The 17,550-nt window shown below is 42.6% G+C and overlaps 1 protein-coding gene across 2 annotated transcripts in view; it reads left to right on the top strand.

Annotated features, from left to right (window-relative positions):
• The window catches only part of LOC115370001 (transmembrane protein 87A), a 228,921-nt gene that overhangs the window by 207,256 nt on the left and 4,115 nt on the right, over positions 1 to 17,550 (top strand). For both annotated transcript variants that reach the window (XM_030066776.1, XM_030066778.1), the window contains 2 exons: positions 16,711 to 16,763; positions 17,079 to 17,109. In XM_030066776.1, coding sequence (XP_029922636.1) covers positions 16,711 to 16,763; positions 17,079 to 17,109 — 84 coding nt within the window. The remainder of the gene's footprint in view (positions 1 to 16,710; positions 16,764 to 17,078; positions 17,110 to 17,550) is intronic.

Raw genomic sequence — 17,550 nt, 5'->3', positions numbered from 1 at the left:
CCATCTCGATTGGGTTCAGGTCCGGTGACTGTGGAGGCCAGGTCATCTGCCGCAGCACTCCATCACTCTCCTTCTTGGTCAAATAGCCCTTACACAGCCTGGAGGTGTGTTTGGGGCCATTGTCCTGTTGAAAAATAAATGATGGTCCAACTAAACGCAAACCAGATGGGATGGCATGTCGCTGCAGGATGCTGTGGTAGCCATGCTGGTTTAGTGTGCCCCACACCATCACACCTCCTCCATGCTTCACAGTGGGAACCAGGCATGTGGAATCCATCCGTTCACCTTTTCTGCGTCACAAAGACACGGCAGTTGGAACCAAAGATCTCAAATTTGGACTCATCAGACCAAAGCACAGATTTTCACTGGTCTAATGTCCATTCCTTGTGTTTCTTGGCCCAAACAAATCTCTTCTGCTTGTTGCCTCTCCTTAGCAGTGGTTTCCTAGCAGCTATTTGACCATGAAGGCCTGATTGGCGCAGTCTCCTCTTAACAGTTGTTCTAGAGATGGGTCTGCTGCTAGAACTCTGTGTGGCATTTATCTGGTCTCTGATCTGAGCTGCTGTTAACTTGCGATTTCTGAGGCTGGTGACTCGGATGAACTTGTCCTCAGAAGAAGAGGTGACTCTTGGTCTTCCTTTCCTGGGTCGGTCCTCATGTGTGCCAGTTTCGTTGTAGCGCTTGATGGTTTTTGCGACTCCACTTGGGGACACATTTAAAGTTTTTGCAATTTTCCAGACTGACTGACCTTCATTTCTTAAAGTAATGATGGCCACTTGTTTTTCTTTAGTTAGCTGATTGGTTCTTGCCATAATATGAATTTTAACAGTTGTCCAATAGGGCTGTCGGCTGTGTAGTAACCTGACTTCTGCACAACACAACTGATGGTCCCAACCCCATTGATAAAGCAAGAAATTCCACTAATTAACCCTGATAAGGCACACCTGTGAAGTGAAAACCATTTCAGGTTTCTACCTCTTGAAGCTCATCGAGAGAATGCCAAGAGTGTGCAAAGCAGTAATGAGAGCAAAGGGTGGCTATTTTGAAGAAACTACAATATAAAACATGTTTTCAGTTATTTCACCTTTTTTTGTTAAGTACATAACTCCACGTGTTCATTCATAGTTTTGATTCCTTCAGTTAGAATCTACAATGTAAATAGTCATGAAAATAAAGAAAACGCATTGAATGAGAAGGTGTGTCCAAACTTTTGGCCTGTACTGTATACATATATACACTACTCACAAAAAGTTAGGGATATTCGGCTTTCAGGTGAAATTTCAGGATGAACCTAAAATGCATTATAACCTTTACAGGTGAACTTAATGTGACCTTCTGTAAACTTTTGAATGCACATGTCCAACTGTTAAGTGTTTCAGTACTTTTTGCACAAGTTGCTGTTCTCTAACAAGGAGCTTAACGGCAAAATTCACAACAGGTGTTTGATCCATGAATCAACCAATAAATTTCCTGGTTCAATTAGAATTGGTATTTAAACAGTCTTCCTCATCATGCTGTCCACATTTTGACATCATTTTGACCAAGACGACACCTAACAATTGATCAACAGCACCTCACCATTGCGAGGCTTCAAACAGGATGTTCTCAGACGGAAGTGGCCACTGAGCTTAGAGTGTCACAGAGTGTCATCAGTAGGTTGCAACAGAGATACAAAGAGACTGGAAGAGTCACAGAAAGGCATAGAAGTGGACGTCCTTTGGCCACATCCCACACTGATGACCGCTTCATTGTGAACAGTGCCCTGTGGAACCGGATGATGAATGCCACTCAACTCCAGGCAAGTTTAAGGGAGGTGAGAGGCACCCAAGTGTCACGTCAGACCATTCGAAACCGTTTACATCAGCATGGTCTGAGTGCTAGACGACCTGCAAGGGTACCTGACCACACCACCAGGCACAGGTGTCATTGTCTTGCATGGGCCAGGCAGCATTTACGCTGGACGAGGGACCAGTGGGCCTCAGTGCTGTTCTCTGATGAAAGCCGATTCATGTTGAGCAGAAATGATGGCCGCCAACGATGTTGGAGACGTCAAGGAGAGCGCTATGCATCAGCCACTGTTGTCACCAGACAAGCCTTTGGTGGTGGTGGTGTTACTGTGTGGGCAGGTGTGTCTGGTCAGTACAGAACTGCCCTACACTTTGTGACAAGCCCATACTACCTGAATAACATCATTAATCCAGTCATTGTGCCCCTGCATGAACAACACAGGCCTAATTTCATCTTCATGGACGACAATGCTCCAGCTCATCGAGGTCGCATCATTAGGGAACGGCTGCTGGAGACTGGGGTACCTCAGATGGAGTGGCCTGCACTTTCTCCAGACCTGAATCCCATAGAAAACCTATGGAATCAGCTGAGTCGCCGTGTAGAGGCTCAGAGCTCTGTACCCCAGAACATCAATGTCCTGAGGGCCGCCCTTCAAGAAGAGTGGGATGCCATGCCTCAGCAGACAATAAGTTGACTTGTGAACAGCATGAGACGTCGTTGTAATTGATTTGTAATTGTAGCTGTAATTGATGCTCAAGGGCACATGACAAGTTATTGAGACATTGACATTTTTTGTTGTGGTATATCCACCACTGTTGTTGGCTTTTGTTTCAAGAAATTGTTTGAGATGAGGAAATCACCAGTGCATGTTTCTACTTAAATGCCCTACTTTCATGATATAATATCACTGTAGCGTGAACTTTTTACATTTTCCGTAAATTTCACCCGTAAGCCAAATATCCCTAACTTTTTGTGAGTAGTGTATATACACACACACACACACACACACACACACACACACATACAGTGGTGGAAAAAAGTTTTCGGACACCCCATGCATTTGTGAAATATTGCCTTAAGACTCTTAGGTCTTCAAGTGAAATTTTTTTAGTACAGTCACAGTCAAAATACTAAACAAATCCTCAAAAAAGCCATTAAAATTGATTGGTTCCATAAAATACATAATAAATTTTGAGAATTGGGTCATTTTGGTACCAGTGATGAAGGTCGTTCTTTTTATTAAAAGACACAATTTTTGTTGCCAAGCTTCGTGTCTATATAAAGCCAGCACATTTGAAAGTTCTTCAGACACAAAAATGGCTAAAACAAGGAACCTAACGCAGGAAACACGCCTGAAGATAAAGATTCTCAGCCAGGAAGGGTACAGCTGCCGCCAGATAGCCAGGAAGTGGAGATGCAGTCCTTCAGCAGTTGGATACACTCTGCAGAAATACAGACGAACCAACAGCTTGGAAGACAAACCAAGATCTGGGCGTCCAAGGGTTTCTTCAGCAAGAAATGACCGCATCCTGATCCGCATGTACAGGCAAAAACGCCGAATGACATCACAGGAGCTTCAGCAGTAGTGGTCAAACCAAACTGCTGTCCAGTGTTCCACCCGCACTTAGATCATGGCTTAAGGTCCTACAAGGCTATCAAGAAGCCCCTGATCAATGAGAGACAGAGGCTAGCCCGGCATCGTTGGGTCCAGGCACACAAGAACTGGACAGCCAGGAATTGGAAGAAGATTCTGTGGTCAGAAGAATTTGTCAAGAATTTAGTTTTGTTGGTTTTTCTTGTAAACAATAAACAAAAAAAATATAATTTGTATTTGTTTGTATCTGTCTAATGCAGGGTGATTTTTCCACAAATATTTCATGATAATATTTGAGATTGTGTAAAATTTTAAGGGTGTCCAAAAACTTTTTTCCACCACTATATGTATACACATATACACATATACACATACACATACAGACACCTACACATACATATACACACATATACATACATACATACATATACACGCAGACTTCTCTGCCTCTCATCACCATGCCATATCAGTTAATGAATGATAATCATCAATAATCATTCATGATCGTTATCCCTTGTACCTGCTAAACAACATATTTTTGTACATTTTCTTGAACTGGTTGATATTTGGACTTTGCTTGAGTTCCTCACGTGGATTGTTCCATAGCTTGACACCAGTAATAGATATACAGAAACTTTTCAAGGTTGTTCGTATGTTTAAGATTTTGAAGTTATGTTCCCCTCTTAACTGATAACCTCCCTCCCGTTTCCTAAATAAATTTTGGATATTTTCTGGTAATTGCCTGTTTTTTGCCTTATACATGATGATTGCTGTTTGGTAAGATACGATGTCAGTGAATTTCAGTAGTTTTGATTGTATAAAAAGTGGATTTGTGTGTTCCATGTAATTGACCTTATGAATAGTCCTTACTGCTCTTTTCTGCAGGATGGTAAGTGACTCTAATGAAGTTTTGTAATTATTTCCCCAAACCTCAGCACAGTAATGTAAATATGGCAAGACCAGTGAACAGTAAAGTGTGCAAAGTGAATTGTGATCCAGTAGTTGTTTTGCTTTGTGTATGACTGCAATGCTTTTTGAAACTTTGTACTGTACATGTTAATGTGTGGTATCCAACTCACCCTGTCATCTACTGTAACCCCAAGAAATTTGTTTTCGTGCACCCTTTCAATTTCAACCCCATCTATTTCTATTCGCATCTTTGTGTTTACTGTGCATTTGCCAAATAACATAAACTTAGTCTTACTTACATTTAATGATAATTTGTTCCAGTCAAACCATATTTTTAATTTTTTCATTTCCTCGTAACTGTTTCCACTTGTTTAATGTTTTCACCTGAACCAAAAATATTTGTGTCATCCGCAAAATTAACCAATTTTAACCACCTAGATACTTTGCACATGTCATTTATATACAGGATAAACAATTTGGGGCCCAATACTGCCCCCTGGGGGACACCACAAGCAATGTGCAAATATCCAGAGCAGTGATAACCCAACTGTTGCCATCCTTTCAAATACAACCCCAATTCCAAAAAAGTTGGGATGGTGTGTAAAATGTAAATAAAAACAGAATACAGTGATTTGCAAATCTCATAAACCCATATTTTATTCACAACAGAACATAGACAACATATTTGATGTTCAAACTAAGAAACTGCACCATTTTAAGAAAAGATAATTTTGAATTTGATGGCAGCAACACATCTCAAAAAAGTTGGGACAGGGCCATGTTTACCACTGTGTAGCATCCCCTCTTCTTTTAACAACAGCCTGTAAACGTCTGGGGACTGAGATAGATAGATAGATAGATAGATAGATACTTTATTCATCCCGAAGGAAATTCGCAGTTTTTCAGCAGTATCCACAGATTACAGATTAAACAATAGGGCTTCACGCTGTTTCAGCGCTCGGGCCCTAATAAATAAAAAATAAAGAATAAGATCTAAGTACAGCACACTAGAGATCTAGGTACAACAGTGTGCAAAAAGCAATGTGCAAAAAACCGTGTGCATAGGTGTATAAAATGTGTGTAGATGTGGGTTAATGTGCAAATTTAGAAGAAATATACAGTATACACAGATAATAAATAGCAGTAAGCAATATAAACACTATAAACACTATAAACAAGGAATATTAAAAAATAGAAATCTGAACAATGAACAATTTAAACAGAAGTATGAACAATTTAAACAGGAGAGGAAATAACCTAAACCTGAGGAACAACACGCTCCGACCGAGGTTCAGAGTTAGTGTGAAACCATGAGACCAAGACCGTCGACAGAACCCGACGCCCGGTACTGGGATTCAGGAACTGTCAGACTTGATCCAGCCTCATGGAATCACCCTTTCCCCTCCAGTCTTTAAATGTTATCTACCAGTAGTGCAGTGTGTGTATAATGAGAGTTATTTCCTCCGGGTGGAGTTAAAAAGCCGCATGGTGTGGGGGAGGAATGATTTCCTCAGTCTGTCGGTGGAGCAGGACAGTGACAGCAGCCTGTCGCTGAAGCTGCTCCTCTGCCTGGTGATGGTGCTGTGCAGTGGATGCAGTGGATTGTCCATGATTGACAGGAGCCTGCTCAGCGCCCGTTGCTCTGCCACGGATGTCAGGCTCTGCAGTTGTGTGCCCACAACAGAGCCCGCTTTCCTCACCAGTTTGTCCAGTCGTGAGGCGTCCCTCTTCTTGATGCTGCCTCCCCAGCACACCACTGCATAGAAGAGGGCGCGCGCCACAACAGACTGGTAGAACATCAGCAGCAGTTTTTTGCAGATGTTGAAGGACGCCAGCCTCCTGAGGAAGTACAGTCGGCTCTGTCCTTTCCTGCACAGAGCCTCCGTGTTGGCCGTCCAGTCCAGTCTATCATCCAGCTGCACTCCCAGGTATTTGTAGGTCTGCACCATTTCCACACAGGCACCGTTGATGCTTACGGGCTCCGGGTGAGGCCTGGTCCTCCTGAAGTCCACCACCATCTCTTTTGTCTTGGAGGTGTTCAGGTGGAGGTGGTTGGAACTGCACCATGCTACGAAGTCCTGAATGAGTTTCCTGTACTCCTCCTCCTGTCCACCGCTGATACAGCCCACGATGGCCGTGTCATCCACGAACTTCTGCACGTGGCAGGACTCCGAGTTGTACTGGTCCGACGTGTACAGGGTGAACAGGACTGGAGAGAGTACAGTCCCCTGCGGCGCTCCTGTGCTGCTGATCACAGTGTCTGACCTGCAGTCCCCCAGTCGCACATACTGAGGTCTGCCTGTCAGATAGTCCATGATCCATGCCGTCAGGTGTGAGCCTACTCCCATGACAGTTTGTGACCGAGCAGCTGAGGCTGGATGGTATTGAAGGCGCTGGAGAAATCCAGAAATGTAATTCTCACAGCACCACTGCCCCTGTCCAGGTGAGAGAGGGATCGGTGTAGCATGTAGACGATGGCGTCCTCCACTCCCACCTTCTCCTGGTACGCAAACTGCAGTGCGTCAAGGGCATGGCTCACCTGTGGTCTAGATGGTGTAGCAGCAGCCGCTCCATGGTCTTCATCACATGTGACGTCAGGGCGACCGGCCTGAAGTCGTTCAGCTTTGCAGGACATGGCTTCTTTGGGACTGGGACGATGCATGTTTTCCACCGCAGTGGGACCCTCCCCTGCTCCAGGCTCATATTAAAGATGTGCTGCAGAGGGTCTCCCAGCTCTATACTCCATCTGGACCTGCAGCTTTGCCGGGGCGAAGCCTCCTCAGCTCTCCACACACCTGGGCTGCTGTGATTGTAGGCAGAGAGGGGGTCTCCTCATCGCATCTGTCCACTTGTAGCGGGGGGAGGGGGGCAGAGGAGGGTGTGGGGGGCAGGGTGATCAGAGGTGAGAGTGAGATGGGGTGGTCAAACCTGTTGAAAAAGTTGTTCAACTCGTTCGCCCTCCCCCCATCCCCCTCACTGGTGGCCCCCTGCCTGGATCTGCAGCCGGTGACGATCTTCATCCCGTCCCACACCTCCTTCATGCTGTTGTTCTGCATCTTCTGCTCCAACTTCCTTCTGTATTGCTCCTTTGCCTCCCTGAGCTGGACTCTGAGTTCCCGCTGCACGTGTTTCATCTCCTGCTTATCACCGTCTTTGAAGGCTTTCTTCTTCTGGTTCAGGAGGCCTTTAATGTGACTCGTGATCCAGGGCTTGTTGTTCGCATAGCAGTGCACCGTTCTCACAGGAACAACAACGTCCATACAGAAGTTAATCTAGTCAGTGGTGCAGTCTACAACCCCCTCGATGTTGCCGCTGTGCGACCCCTGCAGTACATCCCAGTCAGTAGTGCCAAAGCAGTCTCTCAGAGCGTGCTCTGCCTCAGGAGACCACTTCCTGAATGATCGTGTGGTTGTGGGTAGCCTCCTCACCTTTGGTTTGTAGTGAGGCTGCAGCAGAACTAGATTATGGTCAGCTTTTCCCAGTGCAGGCAGTGGGGTGGCCCTGTATGCGTCCTTTACGTTTGCATACAGTAGATCAATAGTCTTATTTCCCCTGGTGTTACAGTCCACATACTGGAAAAAAGCAGGAAGTGTATTGTCTAGGGTCACATTATTGAAGTTCCCGGAGATCAACACAAGCGCCTCGGGATGCTGTTTTGAGAGTTTATCAACAGCGGAGTGGATGACGTCACATGCGACTTCTGCGTCGGCTCGAGGCGGAATGTAAACAATGACCACAATGGCGTGTCCAAACTCTCTGGGCAAGTAATAGTAAGGAGACCAGTTGCTGGAGTTTTGGGAGGGGAATGTTGCCCCATTCTTGTCTGATGTAAGATTCTTGCTGCTCAACAGTCCTAGGTCTTCTTTGCCGGATTTGTCGTTTTATGATGTGCCAAATGTTTTCGATTGGTGAAAGGTCTGTACTGCAGGCTGGCCAGTTCAGCAGCCGGACTCTTCTACTGTGAAGCCATGCGGTTGTTATGGATGCAGTATGTGGTTTAGCATTGTCTTGCTGAAATATGCAAGGCCTTTCCTGAAAGATGTCATCTGGATGGGAGCTTATGTTGTTCTAAAACTTGTATATACCTTTTAGCGTTGATGGTGCCTTTCCAGTTGTGTAAACTGCCCATGCCATAGGCGCTAATGCACCCCCATACCATCATAGATGCAGGCCTTTGAACTTTACGCTGATAGCAGGCAGGATGGTCCCTCTCCTCTTTAGTGCGGAGGACACAGCGTCCATGGTTTCCAAAAACAAATTTCAAATTTCGATTCATCTGACCACAGAACAGTTTTCCACTTTGCCTCAGTCCATTTTAGAGTAGCTTTGGCCCAGAGATGACAGCAGCGTTTCTGGATTGTGTTCACAAATGGCTTCTTCTTTGCACGATAGAGCTTTAACTTACATTTGTGGATGGCGCGGCAAACTGTGTTCATTGACAATGATTTGCGGAAGTGTTCCTGAGCCCATGCAGTGATCTAGATAACAGAATCATGCCTGTTCTTAATGCAGTGTCGCCTGAGGGCCCGAAGATCACGTGCATCCAATATTGGCTTTCATCCTTGTCCTTTGCGCACAGAGATTTTTCCAGACTCTTGGAATCTTTTGACAATATTATAAACTGTAGATGTCGGGATATTCAAAGTCTTCCCAATTTTCCGCTGAGGAACATTTTTCTGAGACTCAGCCTCTCAAAGGTGCTCTTTTTATACACAGTCAACCTGCTGACCTGTTGCCAATTGGCCTAATTAGTTGCAAAATGCTCCTCCAGCTGTGTCTTATTAGAACCATTTACTTTTTCAGCCTTTTGTTGCCCCTATCCCAACTTTTTTGAGGTGTTGCTGCCATCAAATTCAAAATGGGCTAACATTTTGCATGAAATGGTAAAATGTCTCACTTTAAACATCTAATATGTTGTCTATGTTCTATTGTGAATAAAATATGGTTTTATGAGATTTACAAATCGTTGCATTCTGTTTTTGTTTACATTTTACTCAACGTCCCAACTTTTTTGGAATTGGGGTTGTAACTCTTTACCCAGTCTAATACCAGTCCCCTTATCCCATATTTTTCCAGTTTATTGAATAGTATGTTATGGTTAATTGTATCAAATGCTTTTTTGAGATTGATGAATACTCCTATTGCATGTTTTTTGTTGTCTATTGCATCTGTGATTTCCTCAATTGATTCCATTATGGCCTGTGATGTTGATCTGTTACAAGGATACAACGAAGTTTATTGGTCATTATACAACAGGTTGAATAATGAAATTAAAGTGTGGTTCCCTCTTGATTGATTAATTGATTGTATAGAAAATAAAATTATTAAACATGGAGGAGTGCAGATGGTGCATTTAGTAGTCTCACAGCCTGAGGGAAGAAGCTGCTCTGTAGTCTGGTGGTACGGCAGCGGATACTTCTGTATCTTTTGCCTGATGGCAGCAGGGTGAACAGGCTGTGGCTGGGGTGAGTGTAGTCTTTAAGGATCCTTTTGGCTCTGAGCAGGCACCTCACCTCCCCGATATCACTGAGGCTTGGTAGATGGGTTCCAATGATGTTTTGGGCAGTTTTAATCACTCGTTGCAGAGTCTTCCTGTCCTGGGCCGTGCACATCCCATGCCAGTTTGTGATGTTTCCAGTCAGATGCTTTCAATCGCTCCTTTGTAGAAGTTGACAAGAACTTGGCATGGGAATTTTGCTTTCTTAAGTTTCCTTAAGAAATACAGCCATTTCTGAGCTTTTTTAACCAGGGCAGAGATATGTAAAGTCCATGACAGGTTCTCTGTTATGTTGATTCCCAGGAACTTGAAACTGCTCACTTGCTCCACCTCAGCTCCATTGATGTAGACAGGGTTGCGTGTCTTTGCCTCCTTTTTTCTAAAATCAACTATCAGCTCTTTGGTTTTGCTGGCGTTGAGCAGTAGGTTGTTTTCTGTGCACCATTCTGCAAGATGGTTGATTTCCTCTCGATATGAAAACTCATTGTTGGAAATCCGGCCGATGATGGTGTTGTCATCTGCGTACTTCACAGTAGAGTTCTCTCCATGTCAGGGGATGCAGTCATGGGTGTACAGCGTGAACAGGAGGAGGCTGAGCACACAGCCCTGGGACACTCCGGTGTTGAGCACTAGAGTGGAGGAGGACAGACTGCCAATCCGAACTGACTGGGGTCTGTTTGTGAGGAAGTCCAGTATCCAGTTGCAGAGAGTGGTACTGATGCCCAGAGTGTTCAGTTTTCCAATCAGCTTCATGGGGGAGATTGTGTTGAAAGCTGAGCTGAAATCAACAAACAGCATTCTGTTGTAGGTGCTGCTTTTCTCAAGGTGAGTAAAGACTGAGTGGAGAGCAGTGGAGATGGCATCCTCTGTGGATCTGTTGGTTCTGAATGCAAACTGCTGAGGGTCCAGACTGGCAGGGATGCTGTTCTTTATGTGCTGGAGAACCAGTTTCTCAAAGCACTTCATCAGGATGGGGGTGAGTGCCACAGGGCGGTAGTCATTTAGATCAGACACTGCAGACTTTTTAGGCACAGGTGGCTGTCTGGTGGCTGTCTTGAAGCAGGTGGGAACACTCTCCTGTGACAGCGATATGTTGAAAATGTCATTAATGACATCTACTAGCTGGTTGGCACATGTTTTTAGTACACGGCCAGGGATGTTATCAGGCCCAGCAGCTTTACTCATGTTCACTTTCAGAAGGACTTTCCTCACATCCACTGTGGACACTGACAGTGGCCGGTCCTCTGGAGGCAGAGTAGACTTTACAGCTGACTCTCTGTTGAGGAGGTCAAAGCGAGCATTAAATGTGTTTAGCTTGTCTGGTAATGTGGCCTCACACATGATGGGAGTGCTCCTGCTTTTGTAGCCTGTCACACTTTTGACCGCCTGCCACAAGTCTTTGCTGTTGTTGGTGTTGAGGTCTCTCTCCAGTCTCTGCTGATGCCTTCGCTTTGCCTCCTTAATGCCAGCTTTCAGTTTTACTCTGGCAGTGTTGTAGGCTTCTTTGTCACCTGACATATAGGCAGCTTTTTTGGCTCTACATAGAGCTCTCACCTCTCCATTCATCCAGGCTTTCTTATTAGGGAATGATTTAATTGTCCTCATTTTTACCACATCATCAGCACATTTGCTAATGTATGATGTCACTGATGATGTGTATTCTTCAATGTCAATATGATTCTCCTGGGTAGCAGCATCTTTGAACATCTGCCAGTCGGTGCATTCAAAACAGCCCTATAGAGCTGCTGTAGCTTCATCTGTCCACACTTTAACTGTTTTTACAGTTGGTTTGACCCTTTTTGTCAGCTGGATGTAGGTAGGCAGGAGAAGCAGGGAGATGTGGTCTGACTGGCCAAAATGAGGACGAGAGAGAGCTCTGTAGCTGCCAGGAACATTGGTGTAAACATGGTCCAGTGTGTTGTTTCCTCTGGTGGAGATGTGGACGTGCTGGTGGAACATTTTCCATCCACTCTGGCTGCACCTGTGCACCAAGCATCATTGATGTACACACAGAGTCCGCCCCCTCTCGTCTTACCGGAGTCTTGTTTTCTGTCAGCCCGGAACAGGCTCTGCCCGTCCAGTGCTAAAGCCTCATCCGGTATGTTGTTATGGAGCCACGTCTCTGTCAGGATGAGAGCACCGCAGTTCCTGGTTTCATTCTGCTGGGTCAGCCTGAGCCTTATCTCATCCATTTTATTTTCCTGCGACTGGACATTTGCCAGGAGTAGGCTGGGTAGTGGGACAGCCTTGGGTCCAAGCCTTCTTAGCCTGAGTCTTATCCCAGCTCGTTTCCCTCTCTGATCTGATCTGTTAACCCTAAACCCATACTGACTCTCTGAAAATAGTTTGTGTTTTTCCAAAAATGCATCCATTCTATTGTTAAAAAGCTTTTCCAATATTTTTGAGAGTTGCGGCAGTATTGAGACAGGTCTGTAGTTTGTAAAGTTATGTTTTCTCCCAGTTTTGTTTTCATCTGGTTTGGAAATTTACCCGTTTGAAAAGACAAATTGCAGATGTGTGCTAGTGGCTTCGATACCCCCTCAATGACCTGTTTAACTAATGACATATCAATGCCATTGCAGTCCGTAGATGTTTTATTTCTACACTTTTTTACGATGTTGATAATTTCATTTTCCTCAACTGCTTTCAGAAACATTGAGTGGGGATTCCTTTCTATTAGTTTATCCATGTAGTCTCCATCCGGCCCTGGATTTGGGATGTTTTTTGCTAGCTCAGGACCAACATTTACAAAAAACTGCTTGCCACCTCATCCATATTATAATTTTCAATATCATTTATAACAAAATATTTAGGCAAATTGTTTTGTTTAGCACCATCTCTAATAATGTTGTTTAGTAGATTCCATATCTCCTTAATATTGTTTTTATTATCCTCTAATTTCTTTTTATAATATTCTTTTTTGCTTAATCTTATAATATTAGTTGACTTATTCTTATTTCTTTTATATTTACCTTCTGTGTCTTCTGTTCTCTGCTTTCTGAAGTTCCTGTAGAGTATTTTTTTTCTTTTTACAGGCATTTCTTAATCCTTTAGTTAACCATGGACTGTTCTTATATTCTAGTTTTTTATTATATTCCTTAATGGGACAGTGCTTATCATTTAATGAAGTAAATGTAGTCAATAATTTATTGTATGCATTATTTACATTTCATTATATATTGCATCCCAGTCCTGTGCCATTACTTCATGTTTTAGAGTAGCTATTGCCTCTTCTGTCCTAATTCTTCTATGTTGTTTATTTTCCCCTATTTCAATTCTAAAATTATTGTCATATACTGTGAACACTGGAAGGTGGTCAGTGATATCATTCATTAATAACCCACTTATTGTCTTGTTTTCTATTACATTGGTGAATATGTTATCTATCAGAGTGGCACTATGAGTTACTCTACTGGGTCTAGTAATTGTAGGAAAGAGACTCAAACTCTGCATTGAATTTAAAAAATCTTCAATACTTTTTTGATTACAGTAATGCAACAGCTAGAAATTTGACATTCAAACTTTAATTAAGTCTCTTATTGATCACAAACAGCAGCCAGGCTGCTAAATTTCACATTCAAACTTGAATTAACAACAAACAGCAAGCAATCAGAAGGTGCCAATAAATAACAATACACAATAAATTCATTCTAATTTTTCCAACAGAAAACAAGGACAGCCGTGGAAAAAAAATCTAAAGCCCTTAGCTTTTGTAAACAAGTTACATTGCTTTTAAAGCTGGGTAGCAGAGACGTTCATTTCACCCTAACCCTAACCTAGCCGCACTGTGCCTGAGGCCATCAAGTCCAACCCGTTGCGGTAATTGGACTACATGTGTGGGACTGGGCTGAATCCTTGCTCAACAAGGTATTTTGTCGGGAAGGCAAGAACGAGCAACCTTGTCTTCTCCCGAGAGCTAGGTAACGCATGTTTGAGCCTCATGCTGTCCCAGCCAGGTGTGCGTAAAGTGTCCCCTTTCCAATTACAGCAACATCAAAAGTAAATAAATAAATAAATAAATAATAAGCAATACAATAATATTAGCCTACCATAACCAAGAATAAGAATAACCCTTTAAAGCTGTGTCCTTAGGCTGTACTGTATTTCCGGTGTGACCATAAAGGTGGGTTTCTCATCCACCCTCACCCTGCAAACGGGCAGTTGGTTCTAACCCTAGATTAAGACATGATTCTAAGCTGACATGCTTTTTTTTATTCCTTGTTTTAGCAAGAGAAATAGGAGGTGTGGCATGAGAGCGCATGAAAAGGGTAATTTGCGTGAGTCTCATACTGATTGCGTGAGAATTGACAACACTGATATAGATAATAGGTGATCAAATAGGTTGTTTTACCTTGAAATTTGACCTGATGTCCATATGGTTTTTCGCTATCCATTGTCTTTTCAGTTGTTCATCAATTGGCAAGCAGTGAAATGGTAACAGTTTGTCAGATTTCCTATGTTTATATGACGTCCAACCTAAAACACAGCAGTACCACATAATAACAGCATTTGAGCCTCCTATCCTGAGCGTGATATCAGAGGAAAATGGCTGCCGTGTGAATATGGTCTATTTCTTGGGGTTTAAAATTTGAACACTCACAGTTTTGTAGTACATGTCTTTGACTATCTTACATCTTAGAAAAAGTCTGACTCATAAAGTTGTTGTTGCTATTCTGTCTATTTTTCTTAAATTTATTGTTATTTTTACATACACCAGGCTTACAGAATGCAGAAATGCTAATCGACTTAATCAGTTCAAGAGCCAAGTCAGTATCCCTCCTCATTCATAACATCCCTCACAGTAGTTTTTACTATGTTAGATATTGCGCACAGGATCTGCTTGCATACTACATGGTGCTGTGGTTGGGACTGAGAATTGACCAAAAATTGTATGAAAACCACTTTGAATCAGCTCCATTGGTTCCAAACACTTCCAAAAATTATTAGTGATCAATAGAAACCAAAATCCAAAGAGTTACAGGTTCATGTTATCATAGTGATTATACAGTGCCTTGCATAAGTATTCACCCCCCTTGAACTTTGCAACATTTTGTAGTGTTACCAATTGGAATTCAAATTGACTTAAATGGACTTTAACAAAGCAGTCATCTCTTGGATGCATAAGTATTCACCCCCAAGTCAATACTTTGTAGAACCACCTTTCGCTGCAATTACAGCAGCAAGTCTTTTGGGGTATGTCTCTACCAGCTTTGCACATCTAGAGACTGAAATTTTTGCCCATTCTTCTTTGCAGAATAGCTCTAGCTCAGTCAGATTAGATGGAGACCTTCTGTGAACAGCAATTTACAAGTCTTGCCACAGATTCTCGATTGGATTTAGGTCTGGGCTTTGACTGGGCCATTCTACCACAATAATATGCTTTGATCTAAACCATTTCATTGTAGCTCTGGCTGTATGTTTGGTGTCGTTGTCCTGCTGGAATGTGAATCTCCGCCCCAGTCTCAAGTCTTTTGCAGACTGTAACAGGTTCTCTTCAAGGATGGCCCTGTATTTGGCTCCCTCCATCTTCCCGTCAACTCTGGCCAACTTCCCTGTCCCAGCTGAAGAAAAGTATCCCCACAGCATGATGCTGCCACCACCATGTTTCACGGTGGGGATGGTGTGCTCAGGGTGATGTGCAGTATTAGGTTTCCACACGTAGCATTTTGCATTAAGGCCAAAAAGTTCAATTTTGGTCTCATCTGATCAGAGCACCCTCTTCCATGTTTGCTGTGTCTCCCACATGGCTTGTGGCAAACTGCAAACAGGACTTCTTATGGCTTTCTTTCAACAATGGCTTTCTTCTTGCCACTCTTCCACAAGGGCCAGATTTGTGGAGTGCACAACTTATAGTTGTCCTATGGACAGATTCTCCCACCTGAGCTGTGGATCTTTGCAGCTCCTCCAGAGTTACCACGGGCCTCTTGGTTGCTTCTCTGATTAATGCTCTCCTTGCCCAGTCTGTTAGTTTAGGTGGACGGCCTTGTCTTGGTAGGTTTGCGGTTGTGCCATACTCTTTCCATTTTCGGATGATGGATTTAGTAGTGCTCTGTGAGATGTTCAAAGCTTGGGATATTTTTTTATAACCTAACCCTGCTTTACTTCTCTACAACTTTATCCCTGACCTGTCTGGTGAGCTCCTTGAGAATGAATTACACACAGGTGGACTCTATTTACTTATTATGTGACTTCTGAAGGCAATTGGTTGCACTGGATTTTACATAGGGGTTTCACAGTAAAGGGGGTGAATACATACACACTCAACATTTTCAGATTTTTATTTGTAAATGATTTGAACATATTACATGAATCATGTAATATTTTCCCCCCACTTAAAAATGATGCACTATTTTATGATGGTCAGTTAATAAAACCCCAATAAAATACATTTAAATTTGTGCTTGTAACGTGACAAAATGTGGAAAAGTTCAAGGGGGGTGCATACTTATGCAAGGCACTGTAGTTAGCCGACTATAGCTAGTTAGCCTTATCTAGTTAGCTTGTAACTTCCTAGCATGTAAACTTGCTAACTTCCTGGCTAAATTCAAGTGGTCTAGCTGTTGTCCCAGAGGTTTTATAGATTATTTTATAAATGTTAGTTTTACATGACCTTCTCACTCATTTGTTGATGTAACATTAGTTTTGTATTTATGGGAATAATGTCTGCAATTAATGACTTTGGCAGATGTTGTTATCCAAATAGACTTATTGATTTTCTACAATAGAGGAACAAACTCCTCTTGTCTCCTTTCAATACTTTTAGCAGTGAGCAACCAAATAATCTATTTTCTTTCAAATTTATGTCTTTATATCCTTAGGCAGCAGTTGTTGGATGAACTTTTTCTGCTTTAGTTCCTGTTCAGCCTCAAAAGAAAAAGAGTTGTGATAATCATGCACTAAAATCATATTTGTTTGTTTCCAGGATGAGGATCTGAAATGGGTAGAGGAGAACATCCCATCATCTATGGCAGATGTGTAAGTTAGCACACTGGTTTTCAAAGTGGGATCCTGGTTCCCCCAGCGGTCCTTGTGAGGTTCTTCAGCAAAATGAGGAATAGTTTAATTTTACTAAAAGGGTTCTGCCTTCCACAAGCATTTAAACACAAGAAATCTGATCCACCATCACTTATCTGACCTTTAAATATATCATTTTGATCATTAGAAAAATAGTTTTCTTTTTCTTTCTCTTTCTAATTTCATAGTGTTTGTTCGGTTAAATTTCTTGTAATTTTCTTGTGTTTTTTATTTTTAATTTTCTCTAAATGTTTACATTGTGTTTTCTTTCCACAGTGCTCTTCCTCCCCTGCTGGACTCTGATGAGGTAAGACACCATTTGCTTGTTCGTTTATTTTGTTTTGTTTTCCTTTCTTTCCGTTAATACACGGTGCACCAGCTGCACCAGTGCAGTAAAATATAATGAAACTGGGTTGTTGCAGAAGTGAATAATAGAATATAAATATGAGTAGAGCACACACAGACTGATCATTTCTTGTTTGAAGCTGTAGTGTGTGACCCTCTGTCCAGACAGTTTCTCTGTTTACATCAAAGTAACTAGTATTACTCTTGGGTTCTAACAGGAATTACTAGAAATCAGTAAAACAAAATATATTCTAAGCATTGCAGGATGGATTTCCACTAGCTTTCTATAAGACTGGTCACTATCAGAGATCACATAGGACTCGTTTTATGTCACTGCGTCTTTTATTATTGTTATTTCCGCTAGTTTGGATGTATCTCTCTCAAACTAAATACGTTGTGATTT

The sequence above is a fragment of the Myripristis murdjan genome, chromosome 13, assembly GCF_902150065.1.
Source record: "Myripristis murdjan chromosome 13, fMyrMur1.1, whole genome shotgun sequence".
Taxonomy (NCBI): Eukaryota; Metazoa; Chordata; class Actinopteri; order Holocentriformes; family Holocentridae; genus Myripristis; species Myripristis murdjan.
The sequence above is the reverse complement of the archived record's forward strand: the minus strand, read 5'-3'. Positions and strand labels throughout refer to the sequence as shown.